General features: G+C 35.6%; 1 protein-coding gene and 1 long non-coding RNA gene across 3 annotated transcripts in view; both read right to left on the bottom strand.

Annotated features, from left to right (window-relative positions):
• AP3B1 (adaptor related protein complex 3 subunit beta 1) overlaps nt 1–23,266 on the bottom strand; it is a 254,893-nt gene extending 231,627 nt beyond the window's left edge. Inside the window, exon 1 of one of the 2 annotated variants that reach the window (XM_079143559.1) lies at nt 22,988–23,266. In XM_079143559.1, the coding sequence (XP_078999685.1) occupies nt 22,988–23,115 (128 nt within the window). In that variant the 5' untranslated portion in view covers nt 23,116–23,266. The remainder of the gene's footprint in view (nt 1–22,987) is intronic. The other variant, XM_079143558.1, reaches the window with a different exon arrangement.
• On the bottom strand, nt 8,037–19,492 carry LOC306663196. The gene is made up of 2 exons (XR_013764394.1): nt 9,828–19,492; nt 8,037–9,796 (listed from the first exon to the last, which is right to left on the bottom strand). It is a non-coding gene; the product is annotated as an uncharacterized lncRNA (long non-coding RNA).
• Nucleotides 23,267–24,781: the final 1,515 nt, after the last annotated feature.

Here is a 24,781-nt window from a genome sequence, read left to right as displayed (position 1 = left end):
TCTTAAGCCCAAGATGCCAGAGTCCCCTACCCAAACACCTTTGGTCCTGACCTGCTCTCTCAAACTAAAAACAAGAAAACAGGATCCCGGTATTAAAGCCAAAGGTTTTGCTCTTCTCATTTAACAGAAGAGATTCTCCAACAGCAAAAACAAATGTCTTGAGGCTGAGTGGCACAGTGCTTGCCTAGCATGTATGGGCACTGGGTTTGATCCTTAGCATCACATTTTAAAAAATAAATTAAAAATGAATAAATATTAAGAAAAAACAAATGTCTTTTGTGTTAACACAGGCAAAGCTAATAAGTGAGAAACAAGAAGAGAAAACCCTAGGCTCTGTTTCACTGATGTTCATCTTCTTAAAATTTCTATCATTAAGACCTATTAAAAATTCTGATGCTTAATTACACATTTCTCTCCAAATTTCTCTCTTGTTGTCATCAAAATAATAAAGATGTGGGAGAGTTAGTATCACAATACTTCATTTACCCTCAAAATATATTCACTTCTATTGAGTTTTAAGTCTACCTGTTTCATATGTGAATTAAAAAATGATCCATTAATATGTATTACTACAAACATCTTAGAAATTAAGAAATTCTTTTTGCCAAATGTCAAGATAGCTGGTTCAAAATATGTTGAATTAGCAATATTTTCATAAACTCTCTGCTGAAAACAAATAATTGCTTCAAAAAAACAAAAGTTTTTTTAAATTTACTTAGTGTTTCATTTACCTAGTTACCTGCAGCTGTCTGGCTTTGAGTATTAGAATACCAACTTTATTTTTACATAAGTGACATCTTGTGGTGTTAAATGGTATAACTTTTCCTTTCATGTGCAAAAAAAAAAAAAAGTCTGTTTTATGTTTCAAGGAACAGAAAATACATTAAGTGAAAAATTAAAGCACTTATTATTACCAGGAAAGTCACTCTTGATCCTAACACCAGAATAACTAACCATAAAAAGCAAAATTTTACTAGTTACATAAAAGAATTTAAGAGGTATTAGGGTCTTTACACAGTATAAATTATCTTTTTTATACATCTAAAATCTACAAGTCATTAAACCCTTCCACTCTTCCTAAAGTCAATGTAAATCAAAGGAAAAATTAAAACTATGTCACACTGTTGCTGTTATCAGTGCTACTCAAAGCATTATCTGAGGAAGTTTGGTCAGAGAACCAAGAAGTTTTTGGTTTGCCAATCCACAAACTTCTATTACTGACCTTTTAAGAAAAATGTACAGAAATTCAGAGTATGCACATTCAGAAACCTGACAGAACAATTTAACAGTACAAGTTTATGTTCACTGACTCTAATACAAAAAAAATTGGAGCTTTTATTTTCATATGCTTTTTTCATTTTATTTTTCTAGTAATTTGTTTTTATTGTATTTTATAGAAGTATTCATACATGATAAACTGAAACTATTAAAGGAAAAAAGGCCCTTCACCAGTTTGAGAGCACTGCACTACATAATCATTTTATTTTTTCCTTCTTTGGTGGGGGAGGGTGAGGTGTCAGTTTTATTTAGGTATTACAATGAAAGTTATCATTTTTAAGGGTACAATATAGTGAGTTTTAAAATATGTACAAAGTCATATAATCACTACACAACCTTAGTGTGGTACATTTTCATCTCAAAAATTTATTCATGCCCATTTATAGTTGCTCTCTTTGGTATTCCCTATCTACCTCAAGTACCACCGGATCAACTTCTATCATTATACTTTGTCTACTCTAGAATTTTCTATACATGAGATCACACAACATTTGGTGTCTTGTATTTGTATTCTGTCACCTAGCATAAATATGCATTTAGGCTGCTATACCTATCTGTTAACTCCATCCTTTTTAATTAAATTATACCACTCTGCCAAAGTTTATTTATCTATGCAATAATGAATGTATATTTGGTTTCCCTCCATTCTTTTGTTACCATGAATGAAGTTTCTATGGATAATTTTTATATTTTTTAATTGACATAAAATCTATCTAAAAGCTATATATATTTATGGGGTACCATGTGATGTTTCAATACATGTAACATTCTATACTGTTCAAATCAGGGTAAGCATATCTAGCATATCTATCTCTTTAAACATTTATCATTTTTTTTGTGGTAAAATCATTCAAAATCCTTTCTTCTGGATTTTTGAAATAGCCAGAACATTACTGTTTATCTAGTCACTCTACCCAATTACCTTCTTTTTTTTCAGTTACCAAAAGTTGTGTATCACAGAACGCAATACTGAAACTTAAATTCAATAATGATGGAGTGGGGAAAGTGATAAGGAATAATCACTTCCAATTGGAGGTACATCCCCAAAAAGAATATATCAAAATCTACAAAGAGGGAAGGGTTGAATCTTTACTAAGCCTTGCCCCCAAATTCTGTAACTTGGGCACCTCTTTATGCTTGAACCACTCAAACAAAAGATCATACTACTACAGATGGTGCTTTGCAAACATGAGTGAATATGCAAAAATGAAAAAAAAAAAAAAAAAAAAAAAAAAAAAGCTAGAAGAAGTCAGAATTTACCTATTTCCCATGCTACATAACCAAAGGAATTGATCTTCATGGTGAGTTTATGTGTACAACATTAAGATTTAATAATGCTTTCGGTTTGCTTAAGGCCTATACTTCCCATGGATGACCCCCAAAACCAAGTATAACTTTGGGCACATGTATTCTCTTAACAAGTGAAAAAGAAAATAAAAACAAAATACATACTCATCCATCTCAACTCTCTAAAAGGAGGAACCATAAATTATCCAGGTAATTATGAACATTTCCTACTATACTGTTTACAAGATTTAGAAGTCTGTAATGTTATAGCCATTTCCTCAACCCTCCATAATCTTCCTTTTCTCCCTTATTTCTCTATTAAAATTTCTCTCACACAAGACAACAAATAGCCTCTTAATTTAAAAATCCAATATAAAATCTCATGGATACTAATATAATTGACCACTGCTCTTCTAATCCTAAAACCCCTTCTTTCCCTAGATTCTATAACTCTATTCTCATCTGATTCTCCATGTGCAATTTGTGGCACACCAAAAAAGAAAAATTAGGGAAAAAACTTTCCCTCATAGATTTCATTCTAGTAAGTAAAAGAAACAACATAATAAATAAGGAAACTATCAGTCATGAGGTGATATGGAAAGAAAATAAAACAGAGGGGGAGAGAGAATGCAGAAGAGAAAGGAGGAAGCAATTTTAAATAAGGTGGTCAGAGTAGGCCAAATAGAGGGACATCAGAACAATGTCCTAGTGAGGGAATTTGCAAGTGAGGGAGTTAGCAATGCAGATAAGGGAACAATAAAGACAAGAATCCAGTAAAATAGAAAGCAAACCACAACAGAAAAAAAGTCAACAAAACTAAGAAGTTGGTGTCAATTAGGGTGTTATGAAGATCATAAAGCAATTATCACTGGACTTAGCACATTTGTTTACTAAATACACCTATGTTCCAGGAACTGTTCTGAGTACTGGTATCCCTGACCACTTGAAACTTACATTCTAAGAATAAACTGGGGTGGAAGAGATAAAAGGAAAGACAGAGGAAAAAAGACAAAGGAAGGAAAGAAGATGGAAAACATAATCAGATAGGAAATATGCAAAGAATTAAATAGAAAAGACAATAGAGTGATCACAAAAGACCTCTACGAAGCTCTGTATGAGAACCCAAAAAATTTTTCAGAGGTTCCTAATAGATACACAATAAATAGTTGAAAGAACAGGGATACAGAACTCTTAACTTTCACTGGGTTCTCAAAAGCATTCGTGACCCTGGAAAAGGTTAAAAATCAGGCATGCACCCTCTATGTACAAATATTAAAAACCATCATGGCATACATATATCACAGCAAGTCTGCACAGGTGCCAAGCCCTTTATCAATGCCCTTAGCTACTTGGTCTCTTGCTAGGCAGCTGGAACTAGGTTCTACTTCGGCTGAGGAAATTAGGAGTGTCTTCTATAATGTGACTACATAACCTTAAAGATTTAAAGGCAATCTCACAGAGCCACTGAAGTAGTTGAGTTGATATAAGCTGAGACAGAAAAACTGTTTGGAAGAGGTAAAAAGTTCTTTTTCACTATTTAATAGCACTATAAAGCAAAAATGCCACTTATTATATAAGAGACTAAAAAACCAGGGAAATCTTAGAAGCAATAAAAGGAAAAATAGGGAAATATAAACACAGAAATTCTTAAAATTTTTGCATACAAAAAAAATTGCCATAAATGAAGTCAAAAGACAGATTTATTTGGGGACTCATCAGATAAAAATGCAAATTATTCAAATACAAAGAGCCCTTAACTAATCAGTAAGAACTGATCTACAGGGAAATAAATGATATTTTTAAGTATTTCACCTAAAATAAGTCAATAAATATAAAAAGATCACTTAAATTCATTCATAATAATAAGGACTCCGTGTAACAGCATTTTGTACCTATAATTTTGACAAATAACATTGGATTTGATGGGACCAGTAAAAAGCAAAGGAAAACAAACTTTAGTACTGATTGCTGGGAGAAACCGGGTATAATATATATGAAAGGTAATTCAGCAATATCTATCATAATTTTAAATGCAATAACCTTTGACTTACAATTCTACCTTGAGAAATTTTTCCTACAAATACATAAATGCACACAATTATGCAAAAATGTATGTTGCAGTGTTGCTTATACTTAACAAAAACTGAAATCAAATACCCTTCAAAAGTGGAACAAATTAAATAAAAAGAATAAAAGGAAAATACAGTAGTTTAAAAGACTGAAATAGTTTCATACAATGGTATGAAAAGATCTTCAAGGGCTGGGGAGATAGCTCAGTTGGTAAAGTGCTCGCCTCACAAGCACAAGGCCCTGGGTTCAATCCCCAGCACCACAAGAAAAAAAAAAAAAAAGAAAAGATCTTCAAGATAAATTCAGTAAAAAGCAAAAACATAATTGGTGTATGGGTGTGTGGAGGTGTAAGAACACTTAGATTTTAAAACAATTTTTGTGTAAGAATACACACTATAACTATACAGTCAATTTAGTTATCTCTGAGGACATGGGAATGGTAGTTATATCCTTTCTATATTTACCACAAACATGTCTTGAGTTTATGTAAGTTACTTAGCCACTCAATAGGATATTGTTTTCCAGAACTTACAGCACTCTCATTTTTTTATTGTTTTCTATTCATAGAGAAACAAAGTCTTTATGAAATATGTGTAGCTATAATTATTCCCATTTGATAGATAAGGAAACTGAGGCACAGAAAAATATGAGGGCAACATATAAGTAGAAAAACTATAAAATATTTTTAACAATTCTAAAATCATACAATTTTTAAGTACATCATCATAGATCTAAGAAACAGCAAAGCAAGGAATTAAACAAGGGTCTTATTTTGAAATCTAACACACTTCCATTTATCACTCTGGTGTCAATTTTTGCATTAAGCTTGAATATGTTAAAAATATATTTTAAGATCTGTGAACACCTTATAAGAAATGTAAAAACTACAACTTAGTGTCACCCACTTCCTCACTAATCTACACTCCATCCAAAAACATTTTTTTTTCTTTTAAACCTGAAATTTTTATGTAAAGAAAACTGATCACTGGAACCATAGGAAACACTGATTCTAATTATTCTCAATGGAAGTCTAAAACATCTGTGGTACACTCCTGCATAAGTCAAAATAAATTTTACTTTCACTGACATTATTTTGACTGTATTTGGTTAACATTATCTCATGTAGATTCATCAGCTCAAAATTAATTAGTATTACAGAATAGAGTATTCCATCCAAACAATTCATCTTTGTTGGCTCACATGCCTCACTGCTATTGGCACACCACCATAATAATAGGCATGGTGCCACAGGAACAGATGGGTATAAACAAAGACGTGCCAAAGAGTCAGTTTGTGTATCAAGTTTGAGTATCAGTATTAGATTTTCCTCCAAGAAATTCATAAACTATAGTGGAATAAATGTAAGTTTTCTATAACTGTTAATAAGTTACACCAACTCAAAGTTAGATTAATTTTTTAAATTCTTAAAGAAAAAAAAAAAAGGAAGAAAGAAAAGCTTTCCAAGGCCACAGAAGGTAAGTCTTCTATCTGATGAGTTTGGATCAGTCTTCTGTGTAGGGAATTGAGGAAACCAACATGCAATCTCTATCTTAGATAAGCCTTGTCCCTGAAGTACTTAAAAATTTAGTAAAAAATTCAGTTTTTAAAGTCACATGGCAATGTTGCAAGATGAAAAAGTTCTAGAGATCTGAAGAACAACACTGTTAATGTAGTTAATTCCAAAGAACTCTAAGAATGTTCAAACTTTAAAAATGCTTAAATTACCTCTGACGTCCAGGCATTTAACCACATGTTAAAGAAAGATTTAAGTATCCACTGACCTTGGGAAAACCAATGTATTATTTTTAAATATATTTTTAGCTATAGATGGATACAATATCTTTATTTTATTTATTTTAATGTGGTGCTGAGGATGGAACCCAGTGCCTCACACGTACTAGGCAAGCAATATCCACTGAGATACAACCCCAGCCCCAATGCATTATTTTATAATTGTTGACATTGTCAGATAAACAAACAAGAATTATGTGTTTTTAACTGTAATTTACTTTTAATTAGTATTAGCAATTCTACAACACATATAATGTTAAATACGAGTCACCTATTTTGATCTTAAGTACACAAAAGTATCTGTAAAATGATTTTTACTGCCCTTGAAGGTTTGGTAAATCTTCACAAATGTCCCAGATTTTTGGATTTCAGGGACTAGGTAAAATTTCAACAGAAATTTTAGCTAATAACATAGGGTTACCCACCTTTTACTTTGCCAAATAAAATTGTAACAAAAAACTATCCTCTTGTATTCCTTCTCTAGTAAACTGACTGCTCATGCAATTTTGGGCTAATGTACTTAAATGCTATGTAGTTCTTCCTTTTTTTGGACCTCTATTCCCAGGTATATTTAAACTGACTTTTTCAATAGCCACAAACATATCTCAAGAACTGACTTTTGACAGAATGATTAAATATAATGAAAAGTCCAATTACTTAGTCACAGACAACTATATATTGCTCTCTCATCTCAATTCATTTTCAAATATATACCCACAGACCTGGCTCTTAACTACAGTCCAACATCACCAACCAAAATGTGTTCCTACCTTCCCAAATGCCCTCTTGGCCCACAGTACTAACACTCTTCCAGTTAGGCTTAAAGCCCTGAAGCCTTGATTCATTTCTAGTGTCCCTCACCCAAATCTGGAGTAATTAAAATCTACAGATCCTCTTTTGAAATGCTGCTCACTTTCCTTCCTCATCACATCCACTTAAAAAAAGAATATAATAGGTGTTGGAGAGGATGTGGGGAAAAAGGTACACTCATACACTGCTGGTGGGGCTGCAAATTAGTGCAGCCACTCTGGAAAGCAGTGTGAGATTCCTTAGAAAACTTGGAATGGACCCACCATTTGACCCAGCTATCCCACTCCTTGGCCTATACCCAAAGGACTTAATATCAGCATACTACAGAGATACAGCCACATCAATGTTCATAGCTGCTCAATTCACAATAGCCAGACTGTGGAACCAACCTAGATGTCCTTCAATTGATGAATGGATAAAGAAACTGTGGGTGGTATATATATATATATATAAAATGGAATATTACTCAGCTATAAAGAATAATAAAATTACGGCATTTGCAGGTAAATGGATGAAATTGGAGAACATCATGCTAACTGAGATAAGCCAATCTCAAAAATCCAAAGGACGAATGATCTCACTGATAAGCAGATGATGACACATAATGGGGGGTGGGAGGGGTGCAAGAACGGAGGAAGGAGGGACTGTATAGTGGGAAAACAGAGGTGGGAGGGGTGGGGGGAGGAAAAAATAACAGAATGACTCAAACATCATTACCCTATGTAAATGTATGATTACACAAATGGTATGCTGTTACTGCATGTACAAACAGAAACAACATGTATCCCATTTGTTTACGATAAAAATAAATAAATAAAAATACAAAAAAAAAAGAATACAAACCATTATCATGTTACCTGATAGTTTTTTCTAACACTTATTTGTAGTTATGCTCTCTCCAATCTCTTTTCTCAAATCTTTCCCCCATTCAATATCTAATTAGTCTTTCCAAAATATCACTGCAATAATCATCTGTAATCATCAATTCCTACTCTTAGCATGGAAGTTAAAGTTCAATTTTCTTCAGACTTTAACAACTACCTCTTGAATCTCAGGTTCCACTGCTCCTTTCTAAGAACTCTCTTCTTTATCCAAACTAGTTTATTCATTGTTGCAGAATATTTTACCTTCAGTCTTGTTTTTTTCCCTGCCAAGAAAACCCTTCAGCCTTTCCTAATCTTTTTACGTCAAGGTCTAAATCAAAGTCCAACTTCCCTAGCACCTCCAGCTTTCAGTGACAACTTCCTTCTTCAAAATGCTGTAGTACCCCTTACTCCATTTGACACTGTTAATCTCAACTGAAAAAGTACATGAATATGTTCTGCAAATTTATCTGTGAAAATATGACTCTTTCAAAGGACAAATATAAAAGCCCTAGAGTTCCAAAGCCAGGAAAGCATGAAGAAACAGCCTCCATGAATTCAGACAACTTCTCTATTTTAAAAGAGACCCTCTAGGCAACCGTACACTTTGGATCATATTAAGTACTTAAAAAAAAAAAGTATGTACGCATGGAGCCCTATAAAAGTTGAAGTAGGATCCATAAAGAATGAACCTGAGAGATTTGAATGGGAAAGCAATAAGATATGGTATTAGATGGGATGAAGAGGCCACCCATACATATAAAAAGATATTTAGAGCTAACATGACTCATTTCTGGTTGAATAACTGGAGTTCATATTCATAACACAAGTGAACAGAAAAATATTTGGTGCAAACTAAGCTGACACAGGCTGGGTTAAGTGAGACCTAGAGATCGTTAAAGAGTGATATCTGACTGAGAATGTTTCTCACTGAGGATGTAGCAGTTATAAAGTACTTGCCTAGCATGCATAAAGCCCCAGGTTCAATCCCTAGCACCACAGGGATTGGGGATAGTGAGGTTTAAGGAAAGGAAAAAAGAGGCTCAAGTCTAGGAACAATAGTGGATTTAAACAGACAAAATTAACCCTTGACTCTCCCACCAAAGTTCAGAAGGAAGGACAGAAAACAGAACTAACTTGTTGCTGTAACACTATGAGTTCTTGAGGCATATGAGAGGAAAGACAGAAAAACAATGAAAATAAAAATACCACCAGGAGTGGAGGTGCATGCCTGTAATCCCAGTAACATGGGAAGCTGAGGCAGGGGGAATGGTTTCAAGACCAGCCTCAGAAACTTACTTGGACACTGTCTCAAAAATAAAATCGAATAAGTAAGGTCAGTGGTAGCATGTCCCTGGGTTCAATCTCTGCTACTTTAAAAAAAAAAAAAAAAGACAAAAAGTGGACAGATGAGTTATGTCAAAAGACATAATTAGTACCCTGATTTCTAAGTTCCTTGACCTAATCAGCTTGATTCTCTCTTAAAAGCAACTTTCAGTTGTTCATCCCCAGTTATACCCTAAACCTTGTAAACACCCAAAATTACTCAATCCTAAAATACTAAACTCATATGACTTTCTCTGTCACCATGTCTTGTCTCTCACTCAATCACTCCATCTACTGCTGTTCCTTTGGCTTCGGAGAGACTTCTGGTCCCCTATTTTTTTTTCCCCCTATAAATTTTACTTTACTTTTTACTTTACTACTTTACTTACTTTACTACTTTACTTTTTTCTCACTCAAGCTTCAATACCATGTTTAATTAGTTCAACATCCTTCTTACCAATATCCCAAAACTCTTTGCTAAACTGTCATTCACAGCACCCACCTATCAAAACCTAAGTCCCCTATCACAAACTGACCATTTTTTTCACATCTATGCAGGATTGCTAAACACTCCTAGAAAAAAAAGATTAGATTGTTGACAACAGAAATTAGCAGTCTGTGATCTCAACTAGGCAAGCCCTCAAGATCATCCAATTCTTCCTGGTTTTGTCAATAGGACCTCCAACTGTCTTAGCAGCTACTTTAAACTTCTCAAACTTTTATCCCAGTCACTTCCCTCTCCCACTCTCATGAGATGCTCTAACTGTTTTCCCCTCTCATTTGCAGACAATAAATTACCAAGCCTCCAAATGCATCCTTTCCTCTTTTACTGTGTGCCCTGAATCACCTTCTCCTGTATTTTCCACACCCTTCTTTACTGCCTTCTTCCAATCAACATTTAAGCATTATCAACACTTTCCATTCCTCAAAAAAATAGCTTCTTAGTAATAGAAGGGAGATGAGCAGAGAAATGCAAGTAAAGCAGGGGAGGGGAGAGAGAGGGAAGGCACTGGGGAATGAGTGATCCAATTGTTATGTACATGTATGAATACGGCATAATGAATCCCACTATTATGCATAATTATAAAGCACCAATAAAAATAAATTAACTATTTTAAAAAGGATGTCAACTTAACTTAAATCCATGGGTGAGGGGAGACTTCTTAAGACTCTCAATCTCCCTACAATTACCATCCTTTCTCCTCCTGAAAGTCAAAGTTCTTTGGATAAGTCATCTTCTTTTACTCACTTCTTGCCCATGTATCAATCCATTGCAATCTGATTTCCAAATTTAATATTCTCTGCCACTGCTGTCACCACAACCAGGGTCACCAACAATTGCCTTGTCACTAAATCCAATAAACACTTCCTCTAATCTTATATTACTTGATTACTCATCAGGAGTTGGCACTGCTGACCACTTAACTCTTTCCAGAAACTCTCTTTTGATTTCTGTTAAAGCAATATAAGTTCCTGTTCTTTTGGGGAAAATGAGAAATGAGCTCCTTCAACAAGAATTGACAGCTTCAGTGGCAGAGTGCTTGCCTAGTATGTGAGAACCTGGATTCAATCCCCATTACCCAAGAAATAAAATAAAATAGACTGGGGGTGGAGGGAGGGAAGAATAGAAGTTCACTGGATTAGACAAAGGGAATGAAGGGAAGAGAAGAGGAAGGGAATAGAAAAAACAGTAGAAAGAATCAGTGAAATAAATTATATATGAATAAACAACCAGTGAAACTCCACATTATGTACAACCACAAGAATGGGATCCTAATTAGAATGTTATACTCCATATTGCATGATATGTCAAAATACACTATACTGTCATGTAACCTAAAAACAAATTTTTAAAAATCCAAGTGAATATGCTCAGTGGGAAAAAATTAAATAGACTGCTTCAAAGCAATAGAATAGCTCACAAGCAAGGCTGAAAGTTACATAAAAAGTTAAAAACAGATACAACTTGTTACTGCCTTGAACTATAATCCTTGTTCCCAAATCCTCGATCACCACACAGAATACATTTAGTTCCATTAACTACAATTATTTTTACGTAGTCACATAAAAAGATATTTTATATAATTTGTTTCAAATGCTTGTGAAATATGGTTCAGAAAAACAAACATAAAATTTAACAATTTGAAAATTAAAAATATAAAGCAATGGTTAATGTGAAAATTAGCAATGATTCTAAAATCATAATAGCTGAAAATATACATTGTACTAAAAGCAAAACCAATTTTAAAAGACTTCAACTGGTCTTAATGGTTTTACAATGGTAATAACAATTACTGTGTCAAGTATCAGACACTAGTAACTGTTTATACATGTGTTAAATCTTTTAATCCTCACTATTATTCAGTGAGTGTCAGTACTATTATCATCCTTAGCCCAAATTTACAGATATAGAAACCAAGGGCAGAGAGTGGCCACGGGCTATTAATAAATCTGTGACAAATTTTCACACTCAGGCAGAGAGCTCCAGAGTAGGTATGCCTAACCATCATGCCATATGGCTTCAACAAACCACAATAAACCATTTACTTATCTGCCATCTTCCTCCTAATGATATAAGAAACAGGTTGCACCCTTTCCCAAATCTTAAATATAATGCAAAAACTGTACAGTCAGCTTTCATGGTTTCCCCAAACTGCACTCTCTTCTCAGTCTTCTAAGTGAGCTCCAATTCTCCACAGCCCTCAATGTTGACTTCACTAAGATTCTTCAATGGCCTTCTCCTCATAAACCACATACTCTTTGTTCAATGAATTCCAATATCACCTATCAGATGATGACTCACAAATCTGTACCACCAGCATAGCAGGTATCTCTCCTGAGTACTACATCTATCAATTTCACTGCTCTATGGATGCCCAATCATCAATTCAATGAACACATCCAAAACAGAACACAATACTTTCCTTCCTCACACCAAACTTGCTATACCTGTTTTTTCAATATCACAGAATTCCACCACCTCATACTTCGATTTTGTCCAATTCAAAATTTTTATCCAACCCAAAAACCTAGGTACTGCCAGAAAAATCTTTCTAAAACATGAACTTTACTATGGTGCTCCATACTCAAAATCCTTGGGTAGCTCCTTACTTTGCAAACCTTCATGACAGGGTCCAAATTTCTTAGCATAGTATGCAAGTCCATTCAGAATACAGACCCTGATTACTCTTAGCCATCTTTCACCAGTCCCTCACTTCTTCTAACTCTGCTCTGAACTTTTTCCTGTTCCCCAAATAAGTCCTAAATCCTTCCCTATAAATCAGCAATATCCAACAGAATGTTCTGTGTTAGCGGAAAGATTCTTCATCTACACCACTCAATAGAGTAACTGCTAGTTACACTAAACCCATGAAATGTAACTAATCTGAGAAGCTGAATTTTTTATTTTAATTAAATTTAATTTCAATAGTTACATTTGGCTACTGGCTACTGTACTGAAATAGGATAGCTCCAAACCTTTGTATGTGTTATTCCCTCTGCCAGGTACAGACAGATATGTGTGGAAAGTACTCATTAGAGTTACCATCTAACATCAGTAGTATTTATTCTTTTTTTGTATTCCCCTTATTTATGTACTTCATAATTAATAAGGTTTCATTACATACATTATTTAAAACCTTTAGCTAAAACCTCATTTGTATACCATAGTTATTTAACTTTCCTCATAGTTTAGTGTTTCTCCCAAGATAGTAGCTTAATTATAATTTTTCCTAAAAGGACTACCACTTTAAGAAATGAAGAGGTGACATAAATCAGTAAATGAAAAAAAAACAAATTATGATGTCATATTACACTACAAAAAACACCTCTGCTTTAAAAAAAAAAATTATATATGTATTGTATAGATCAGTCATGTGCTGTGTAATGACATTTCAGTCAATGATGATGGACCTTGTATAACAATGATCCATAAGAATATATTGCCCAGTGATGTCATAGTGTCTTAGTTTAAGTACACCCTATGATGTTTGCACATCAAGTATATTTCTCAGAACACATCCCCATCATTAAGTAATTTATGACTATACATGAAAAAAAGATGAAAAGCTCTATCATGCTAACAGATTCTCTCTCAGACGGTTATTTTTTGACTAATTTGTATTTGCTAAATATTCTATAAGGAAAGAAGATATTATTCCAGTGATTCTCCTTCGCTCTCTGTTGCATCAATTTTTTCTTCCTCTATATCAGTTGGTTAATATAATTTCTCCCAACTGAAAAAAAATCATCTAACATTAACATTCCGTTCCAGGTACAGTTCCATTTCTTTGCTCCCAATTCCTTTTTTTTTACCTTTTTTTCTTGAATCCACTCATCAGGATTTCAGCCCCACACTACACCTAAAATACCTGGTCAAGGTTACCAAGTCTTCCACATTGACAAATTCTAATTCACTTCTCAATAATCATCTTATCTGACCCAATCACTCCATGAATGCCCCAGAGCTCAATACTCTGACTACTTCTCTTTCTACATTCTCTCTTAGTATCTCATCCCATCTCATGGTATTTACTACCATCTATAACCTGATGATTTCCAAATTTATTATCTCTAACCTAACTCCTCCCATAAGCTCCAGACCCATATATCCTACTGCCTATTTAAATCTCCACTTGGATGCCTAAAACCATCTGAAATTTAACATGCCCAAGCTTCTGACCCCCTTCTCCCTTTAAAAGCTTTCTCTCTGTACAATCTTCTTCATTTTAGTAAGCAGCAATTCCAAACTTCCAGCTATATAGGAAAAGACTGTGTTCATCCTTGATGTCTTATTCTCTTACACATACATCACATCCAAATCATAAGTAAATCTTGTTGGTTCTACCTTCAATACATACCTAAAGCTCAATCACTTCTCTCCAGTACCATCAATATGGTCTAGTCAATATCTTCTGGTCTATGCTACTTCAATAGTCTCCTTGCTGGTCTCTCTGCCTCAGGTCTACAGTCTATTCCTAGTTCAGGAGGCCAAGTGGTCCTTTTAAAAGGTAAATTGGGTCACACACTTCTCAAACTCTCCAATGGTACCCCTTCCCACTAAGGGTAAAATCAAAGTCCTTACACTGATGTATAAGGCCTGCACAATCTGGCCCCTACCTTCTACCCCTCCCCTACCTCTCTGACCTCATTTTCTATTGATGTCCCACTCTTTGTTTACTCCAGCCACACTGGTGTCTTTGGTGATCCTCATACAGGTCAGAAATTCTCCTGCCTCCTGTCCTAAGCACTTGTTATTCCTCTTGAATGAACACTCTTCCCCAGACATTCGCAGGTCACTCCCTTATCTCCTTCAGGTATGTGAGCCACTAGCAACCTCTCAAGAATATTTCCCTGACCCTGCTATTGCAAACTCCAACCCAATCTCCACCCTGATGCCTATCTTACTTCTTACCCTTCCCCACCCCATCTCCTGCACTTTATTTTTCTCAATAACATTCCTTATCATTGAAGGAACACATACTGACTTTTTTATTGCGTGTCTCCATCACACTAGAATATAAACTCCAAGAAAACAGCTTTCCCACTACTTAGTCCCCACCATCAAGAAAAGTGCCTAAACCAGGCACAGTGGTGCGCACACCTGTAATCCCAGTTACTCAGGAGGCTGAGGTAGGAGAACCACATGTTCCAGGCCAGCCTGGGCAACATAGCCAAACCCTCCCTCAAAATAAAATGAAAAGGGCTGCGAGATGTAGCTCAGCAGTAGCATGCTTGCCAAACATGAACATGATCCTGGGTTTAATCCCCAGTATTGGGAGGGAGGATGGAAGGTGAGTGAGAGACAGTGCCTACCATGTAGGAGGCATTCCCCTTTGATGAATCAATCACTTGTATAATATATAAAGTTCTTGAAATATATATGGCAAAATAGTTACTGATCACATTTTAAATGCCCATTCTGCTTAAAACTCTCCAACGGCTTCACAGAGTAAAATCAAAAATCCTTACAAGGCAATACACAATCTGGCCTCCACCTTCCTCTCTGCTCCTGACCTCTTTGCCCTCACATTCTAATTTCCTCCCTATCCTTCATGACTATATTCTTAATCTAGGTTTTAAGAAACTTGGAGAAAGTCCATTAAAGAGGAAAACTAGGTGATGCATACATATTCTGCCAACCCAGGATTGTGGAACCAGACAAATTCTCAAGTCTCTCATCCAGTTGCCAAGCCAGTTCACTTGACTAAAGGATTAGATACTGGCCTTCGATTAGGGCATTGGCTACTATCAGTAATACAAATAATCAGTCCATAAATGAGCAGACACTGACTATAAATTGTTCCTTTTCATAGATCTATGAACTGTTTCCAGCTGATATGCTAAAGTCTTCCCTAAGTACACAACCAATATTATTCATAATATGAAATACAGGAAAATTATTTCCTTCCTGATTATTCTACTTTGGTGTCTTCACTTTAAATTTTGAATCTGGACTGCAGGCAATTTGTTTTTGTCAGTAGTTCATTTATATTCCCAAATGTAATACTGTCAAATTATTTCACTGTAATACATTTGTTATCCTATGAGAGTTTGCAACTTTTCTGCAGTAAAAAAGAACATTTCAACAAACCATCTGTCTGCTTTTTTACTTTAATCATTCAGTTGTAGTAATATTGCTCTAAATTCTAAATTTTTTAAAATAACATAGTATCTCACATCTCGTGATTTAATTTCAAGGCTGGAAACTTAAGCATTTCAAATTTCCAGATATTTCAGTGATCTTAAAAATATCATACATCAGAGATGAATATTTTCTTGGCAGAATATTTATTTAAACAAAATGTAAAGTAAGAACTGACTCTCCTCAAATAAGAAATGCAAGGAAAGCAAAATAAAATGAAACATTCTGAAAAACAGAATTCTGCTTACAGGCATATTTCATCAAATAAATAGTCAAAACTTATTTAATTTGAAGTATATTTCAAGGATAGAATCATCTTATAAATGGAATCCTAATGCATCACTGAAATGACAATCCTAAATCACCTACTTAGGAATGTACTACAGATATCAGAATACAGGTATTTCTTTTGTTAACAGCTTTCTTGGAACAAATGTTAACATCTACTTAGTAAAAGATCAAGAAAACATTAAAATTGCTTAATATAAAATGACACCTTTGTAAATAAAAAGGTTGGATCCTACTTAAAAATACAGCAAGCAAATATGATATCCAGATCTAGATCTAGTAAACATAAATTTCAAATAGTTAAACAATTAATAAGACAGACCAGTTACCAAAACTGAAGTTACTAGAACTCAAGGGATTTAAATCTTTGAAATTTAAAGATGATCACACATACAACAGTATCTACAGAAATCAATGGTGGCATGTATTTTCATATCTGCAACCCTGGACAGCTGATCACAAGAAAAAGGAACTTGTGCTTCTTTAGAGCACACTTATAACTTCTGGACCTGTATATAATTAACTGCAAAGTGGTGGTATAATATTATTCAACAGGGATATCAGACTAGGTTTTCCTTCTGTACCAGACAGCTTTACTTCTGTTGAATCAGTATTGCTTTGGTTTTCGTTTGTTTGTTTTTTAACTTCTGGAGATAATGGGGAGTAAAACCAGGGCCTTGTGCATGCTACCCACAAGCTCTTCCACTGAACTATAACCCCAGCTTTCAATTTTTAACAACATTGGCCTAGACGGTAAATGTGCTAGAATATAAATGAAGTAAAAGGACCTAAAAATCAAGCAAAATTATGAACCAAATACTTTCCTAGTCACCTTCACATATATTACACCATTTAATATTAAGAGAATGTGTGAAAAAGATATTTCTCTACATGAATATTCAGCAAATTTTCATTAATTAGCCAACCTTAAGGAAACAGAATAACTCAATAGGTGAAGGCATCAATGAGAAACACTAAGATAAAAAGAAAATAAAGCAAACTGAACAACTTGAAACCACAAAGAAATGTCAAATGAAAAAATAACATATGGATCCTAATTAAAATTAAAAATCAATTAAAATGGGAACAATCACAAAAAAGTTTAGAACCTCATGAGACACAATGACTCTTTGAAGTATGTCAAAAATAATGTATTAAGTACAGATAACCTGGACCTATTTTATCTTTCTTGTAAATAAAGAATATTCAAGAACATCCTCTCATCCTCTAAATGGGCTGTCACTTATCTGCACTTCTATATGCCTTCTTTTTTTTTTTAATTTTTTTTTTTTTTAGGTGCAGATGGACATACTACCTTTAGTTTATTTCTTTTTATGTGGTACTGAGGATTGAACCCAGTTCCTCACACATGCTAGGCAAGCGCTCTACCACTGAACTACAACCCCAGACCCTATATACTTTCTTGAGAGATAAAGTAATAAAGTTAGAGTTGCTGTAATTGCATAAACCACAAATATATGGAATCTTTCTATCGGACTCCACTGAGAAATAGTGGTACTAAAGGCTAATGGTAATGAAGGAATTTTCAAGGCTGATATTGTAAAGTTAATAATAAATAAAATTTCAATTTAAAAATGCTAGATTTTATTATTGCAATGAAAATATACTGATATATCTAGAAAAGCATACAGTACTTTGTGTCTAAACCAGATCTGTATATCAAAACAAATAAAAAATCCTGCTGGGCTATATAGCTCAGTTGGTAGACTGTTTGCCTCGCATGCACAAAGCCCTAGGGGTCAATCCCCAGCACCACAAAAACAACAACAACAAAATTCGTTCCAATTTCAGCATGAAATAAAAATGCTACTTTTTAAGGTGTTTCAGAGGTACTGCACTGCTAAATAACTGTTTGCTAATCTTTTTATTGTTAAACCCAAGAGCCCTTTTAGCCTTCATTCTATTTACCTTCATTTTACAACTCCTGACACAACTGACCATTTAGCTTCTTTTTTTTCCTTTTTCCTTTTTCTTTTTTCTTTTTCTTTTTTTTTTTTTTTTTTTTTTTTTTTTTTTTAATGCCTTCTTTTAACTTCCTAACCCTGAGTACTGGCTCTTTCCTAGTTCTTCCATTCAAGTTACATGGGTTTTATCTAGACTATTTTACCTTCTAGCAAGTTCTCCCTGGCGAGTCCATCCATTCCCATGCTTTAATTCTCACCTGCTATCCTAAATTTCAAGATCTAAAACTTCATTTCATTTGAACTTGCACTTTCTTTTGCAACTCTCCTAATTTCAACATTATTATCCTCCATGTGAAAAAGTCTTCTTAGCTTTAGTATCTAAAATATCACCCTCAGTGAAACTTTCCCCAATTTTCTCATAGTTAGTTAATATTCTAGTTTAGAAATCATCTCCAAGTGCACCATCTTATGAGAACTTCACTAAATAGGTAAGTATTATCAGACCCTTTCTAGAAATAAGGAAACTAGCCTGAGGAAATGAAGCAAACTGAACAAGGAAACACTACTACAAGTAGAAAACATTAACTTAAATCGAGGCCTTCTGACTCTAGTTCCAGTACCCTACTACAACAAGATGTTCTCAAAAGAAAAGATTTATAACAATAAAATTTATAAAATTGGACACAATGGCATTAGGTGCATTACACATTTATAATCATTGTATTTTCCTGTTGAATTGAGGGGCAGAGGAAAGCTGGATAATGAGTACCAAAACACAGCAGGTAAGCAGTATAAATTCTAGTGTTCCACAGCATGGTGAGCTGATTACAGTTCACAATAAACTATTATATAATTTATGAATAACTAGAAGAGAGAAGCTTGATGACTCTAAACATAAAAAAATGATAAGGAGATGGAAGTGCTAATTAACTGATGTGATCAGTACATAATGTGTTGAAATATCACACTGTACCCTATATGTAAATTATTACATATTAATCAAAAATTTTTAAATAATGACCAACTTTAAAAATGAGTTAAATAAAAAAGAGAAATTCAATAATTTTATTATTGCTAAAAAAACTAATCTGTTTCTTTCCAGAAATTATTTCCTAATTAAATGCTTAATTCACAAAGAATTAAAATTATTTTTTAAATTATACACATACCCCAAATGGGTTAAGATAAGAGGTTCTTTTTTAAGACAGAGAAGGAAAATAACTTAGGAAAAACTAAAAGGAATAAAAGTTTAGAACATTCTAAAAAGAAAAGAATATGAAAGTAAGTTCATCACATTTAAATTGAAGAAATTTAAAAACCTGAAGTCAATAGCCTAACACATTTAAAATGAAGAAATAAACCAATAAGATTATTATTTACTATTACATGGAATCGACTAACCAAAAAATGATGTATGGAATCCACTTTCATAAAATCATTTAATTCTCCCTAATTCTGTTTTTTTAAAGGTGGGAGAAGATAAATAAAACTGATAAATCCAGAAAACAAAAATCAGCTGGGCACAGTGACACATGCCTGTAAATCCCAGCATCTCGGGAGGCTGAGGCAGGAGGATTGCCAAGTTCAAAGCCAGACTTAGCAACTCAGCAAGGCCCTAAGTAACTTGGCAAGACCCTGTCTCAAAATAAAAAATTTTAAAAAGGGCTGAGGATGTGGCTCAGTAGTTAAACACCCCAGGTACAATCCTTGGTACCCACCCACCGCCCCACCCCCTCTCCAAAAAAAGAAATCAGTAATACTGTGACTAGGAAGTGACCAGGCATGGTTGACATGATTAGTGAAGGAACAGAATACAGCGCTCAAGGACATGAGGTCAAAGAGCACAGCAATGGAGGGAATTGGGGAGTGGGAACATCCATATTTTGCAGCCATTGTGGAAAAGACTTGTTCAGAACATTCAACAATGGTGGCTGAACACAGGAGAGATGAATTTAATAAGAAGCAAGATATCTGTATGGTCTCAAAATATCTTCCCATAAGGAGACTTGGGGAAAAATAGTAATGATACAGTAGAAACACTGGATAAGTCCTTGACTGGGAAAATTAACGACATGAAGATAGGCATCTCTGTCTTCAGCTGTAGTAGTTTGAAGACAAACCACCTGTGGTAGAATTTCAGCCAGAGGCATACAACCTAAATCTAAACATTAGGAAGCACCAGCAAACCCAAATTGATTCGCATGCTATAAAATAATAGGCTTGTATTCTTTAAACATGTCAAGATCATGAGAGGCACAGAAAGGCTAAGGAAATATTCCATATTAAGGGAGATTAAGAGCTTGACAACGAATGAGATGGTATATGTTTCTGGACTGGATCCTATACTAAAGGGGAAAAAAAGCTATTGGAAGAAATGACAAAATTGGATTACATAGTATAGTTTACAAACCAATGTTAAATTTCTCGAATATATTAGTACCATGGGTGTGTGAGAATATTTTTGTTCTTAAAAAAATACATTGTAAAGTTCTAATGGTAAAGAGACATGAAATACAACTCTGCAATGATTCAAAAGACAATAATAAGAATGTAAGTGTTTGTATGCATGTACTGGGAAAAAGAGAGGAAGGAAGGAAGAAATTGAAAGTAGTGCAGCAACCTTTTAAAATCTGGTGAATCTCCTTGAAGGGTAGTTTTCCAGTACTACAGTTGCAACTTTTTTAAAAACTTGAAACTATGTCAAAGTAATACATTAAAAATTAGAACAGTTTAAAATTAAAGCAGTTTTTCTTATATGTTTTGTCATTTGATTTTTGAAAGGGAAGTAGTATCATAATTTTATAAATGAGGGTATGTATGTTCAAGAGAGATAAAGAATCACTTCCAGAACAGGAATCTTCTTGTTTCTCCTACAACTCCATTAGATTGCAGCTCAATGGTCAAAATGTTTCTAATTCCTGGAAGATTAAGGTTATACAGCTATGGTAAGTTTTAAACCTTTAGAGATTATATGCATTTCATAAATTTCAAGTAGTTAGTAGCATCTCCAAGCTCTTTAGAGAATAGACTTAGATTAGAATGTCTGTGTTCAAATTCAGGAAGCTCTGTGATCTTGGACAAATTAACCATTGTGCTCCAATTTCCTCATTTATAAAGTGAAATCAGAGAAGTATCTGGTAACCACCAGGTTGTTAAAAAGATTAAAGAGCTAGGATGTAGCTCAGTGGCAGGGCACATGCATGTGCAAGTCCCTGGGTTCAATCTCCAGCACCACAAAAGAAAAAAAGATTGAATATGATAATAAATGTTCAGAGGTGTGCACAACAAGCACTCAATAAATGTCAGCTCTTTTTATTTCAAATCCAACCTCAAGAGCCCTGGTCAAAGCCACACATCTTTTCAAATCAGGCCCGAATCTGATAAAATCTAAAAGAAAAACATCTGAGATGTTGACAAACCACAAAAGTAAATAAATTATAAGCAAATTACATGCAAAATAGATCAAAGCAGATTGATAGGCTAATTCAACAGCTGGAACATTTTGTTACTAGAAATATAGACTTATAATAAGTTCTCTGTTAGATTAATTGCTAATCAATCATCTAAATGCACAGAAGGAAAAATGAAATGAGTTTTATTACTTTTAAACTTTTCTAAACTAGGAATAATGTAAAGAAAAAGACTGAATTTTACATACTTGCATAATAAGATTTCAATCATCTTAATGCAGTCAAAATTTAATTCCAGTTTCAATTGCCAGCACTTCCCAGAGTACCCAATCTTTAGTTAAAATTTAAGTTAAATTTTAATTATACCCTTCTGCCGCCTGCAAAGCTACCAGCACAGCTGCTTTACCTTAATTTAGCATTCCAGTGACAACTGACTATGTGACCATATTGTTGAGTACTAAGAGATTAAAAATAAGAAAAACGTAAGAGTGATTACAATAGGATTTAAACAAATTTAGAATTTTGAAAGTTTAAACCCACCCGGTTCCTAAATTTAAAAATGGGGAAGGGAGGTTCACTTCTGGGTGGTGCTTAAAATGAACTCTTAACTAAATTTTTACAGAACTAAGTGAACATTGTTTAGTGTTCTTTCGCAAGATTTAATTTTTTAATTTACGATGTGTTCATTATAACAGTCTTTTTAAACATCCTCTACTCATAATCTTATTTTGTTTTGGATTAGAGTTTTTCATTTGTAGCGCAAAAGATATTACCTAAGAATACGAACGAAGGCCTTAATCAGTTTGTACATTCATAAAGAGCCTAAAACCACTTCTTTGCCCCTTACATTCCAGGGTCACGGAATAGTTTCTCATAAGCAATACTCACACTCACACTCTCAGTCACGCACACACTCTCTTCGCCCTAAATAAGCGATTTTTCTCCATGTCAGATCCTACAGACATTAAATTAACTAGAAGTGTATGTTCAAAATTCAGCCTCCCATGACCCAGCGGGGACCAACTCAGCGGTTCTAGGGGTGTGTCCTACGCTCACCAACTGGTTCTTTCTTCACTGAAGTTTGAAAACTAGCAGAGACGCCTATACCCTCGCACGCCAATCGCCCCAACATCTCCCACCACCCCAACTGACCCAACCCCACCCACCAACAGGAAACATTCCCGACCCAGACTCCGGGAGACCCCGGCTCTCTCCTGGCAGCCAGGGCCAGGCGCCCGCTCCTCCAGGGTCCTGGGCTCCTCCACCCTTTCCCTGTACCCAAACCTTTCTCCTCACTTCTTCAAATCGCTGCTAAAGAGGCCGAAGGCGCCGGAGGGGGAAATGGTCGAGGTCGCCTCCTGACCCAGCTCCGCCGTTTCCCCTCCTCCGGACTGCTCAGGGTACGCAAAACTGTTGCTGGACATTGCCGCGGTGCTGGCGGGGGTCGGGTTGGTCCTGCCGGGGGTTCTCTCCGAAGGGCTCCAGTCCCGAGGACACGGAACAAAACTAGTTCTCGCGCGGAGGGGCGCGCGCAGGCGCTTCCGGACTCGTCACGGCTCCGGGAGCCGCCGGGCGGTCCACCCCCTGCGCATGCCCAGAGTGTGAGCCGGCCAGAGCCCACCGCGGGCCGCTCCGGGCCTGCGGGGACTTCCTTTCCCGGGTTTTAGAGGTAGCCGAGAGGCTGGGCCGGGGTTTCGGCCAGGCCGGCTTGACTAGCGGCCCTTAAGTAAGTTTTATTGAAGATGGAGATCCCGAGTCTGCACGGCTGTTTGCTTGACTGCTGCCCTACACCCATTGCTTTCAGATTTCTCCTGAAACACCAGATCAACTTTCCTAAACCCATCACGGTTACTTTTCCTTTTGGTGCCTATCCCTCTAGCCAGAGTTGCCTCCCTGTCACACACGCCCCGCGCAACCTGTAGGCTAGACTTTAAGGAGCCCCCTCCCGACCGTGTCTTCAAGGCTCCGCAGAGAAGCCACCGTCCGGGTGAAAGCTTTGACACGAGAATCCTGGCACAAGCAATTCCCATCGGGAGCTCACAGGGTGCGTCCTACCAGCTTCAAGCTACCAAGAATTAACAGAGCCACCTCTCACTCCCGGAGTAGCTTCTGTCCTCGGGGCACCTCTGTCTAGGGAGCCCCTCGGGAATGGTTGCTCTACCCGGAGCTGCCTTCCCTTGGCGACCGGCACCTGAAGAAGCAAATTTGCAGATGTGCTTGCTCCCAGCCTTCCGGTGGATTTCAGCTCGTGCCCCCTTCTCCTTTGCCTGTGGCCGGGCTCGTCGGGGAGGCTGTGCGGCGTGTTCTAGAGCAGAGGTGGTCCTCAGTTCTGCAGAAGGCGGACGCTGCTACTGGGGAACTTCGGCACCATTGTGGCTGTAGGTGGAAGAGGAGGGAACGTCCTCCAAACTCTACAGTCTGGTCAAAGTTTTGCGCGTTTTTTATTTTAATTCAGTTGTTAAAATACTTTGTCCATATGGATGATATTGACAATTTTATGGAATTTCACCTACGGTTGATTGATGATGATGATAATGACAGATAACTATATATTATATATATGTTAGATGTAATATATATAATATATATTTTTCTAATATGTATCTATTAGATATATAATAGTCAATTTATGCCAGGCACTACTCTAAATAGTTTGCATATTAATTCGTTTAATAGTAAAAGAAGCTAGGCTTGGGTTACTGTGCCTGTAAAATGAGGACATTGATGTACACATATCCTCGAGAATTTCTGGCACATGCCTGAGTGTACAGTTTCTTGGCGTTAGTATGTGCACCTTTACCGGATATCCTAAATTGTCCTCAAAAATAATTTTAGCAGTTCACACCCCCACAACAGTGCATCACAGATCTTTCCTCCATTCTCATAAACCCTTGGTTATCTAAAAATGTTTGCTTTTCAACAATATGATAGGTATGAATATTATTTGTATTGTAATTAGTTTTTATTTTCATGGTCATAAGGAATTTGAGTATCTTTCATGTGATTATTATTGCAAGTACATTTTTGTTCTGGGATTTGCATATGAACATATGTATCCACTTTTATGTGGAGCAGTTTGTTTTCCTGATG

The sequence above is a fragment of the Sciurus vulgaris genome (assembly GCF_902686455.1).
Source record: "Sciurus vulgaris genome assembly, chromosome: 6".
Lineage (NCBI taxonomy): Eukaryota > Metazoa > Chordata > Mammalia > Rodentia > Sciuridae > Sciurus > Sciurus vulgaris.
Note: the sequence above shows the minus strand (reverse complement) of the source record. Positions and strands in the feature narration are given on the sequence as shown.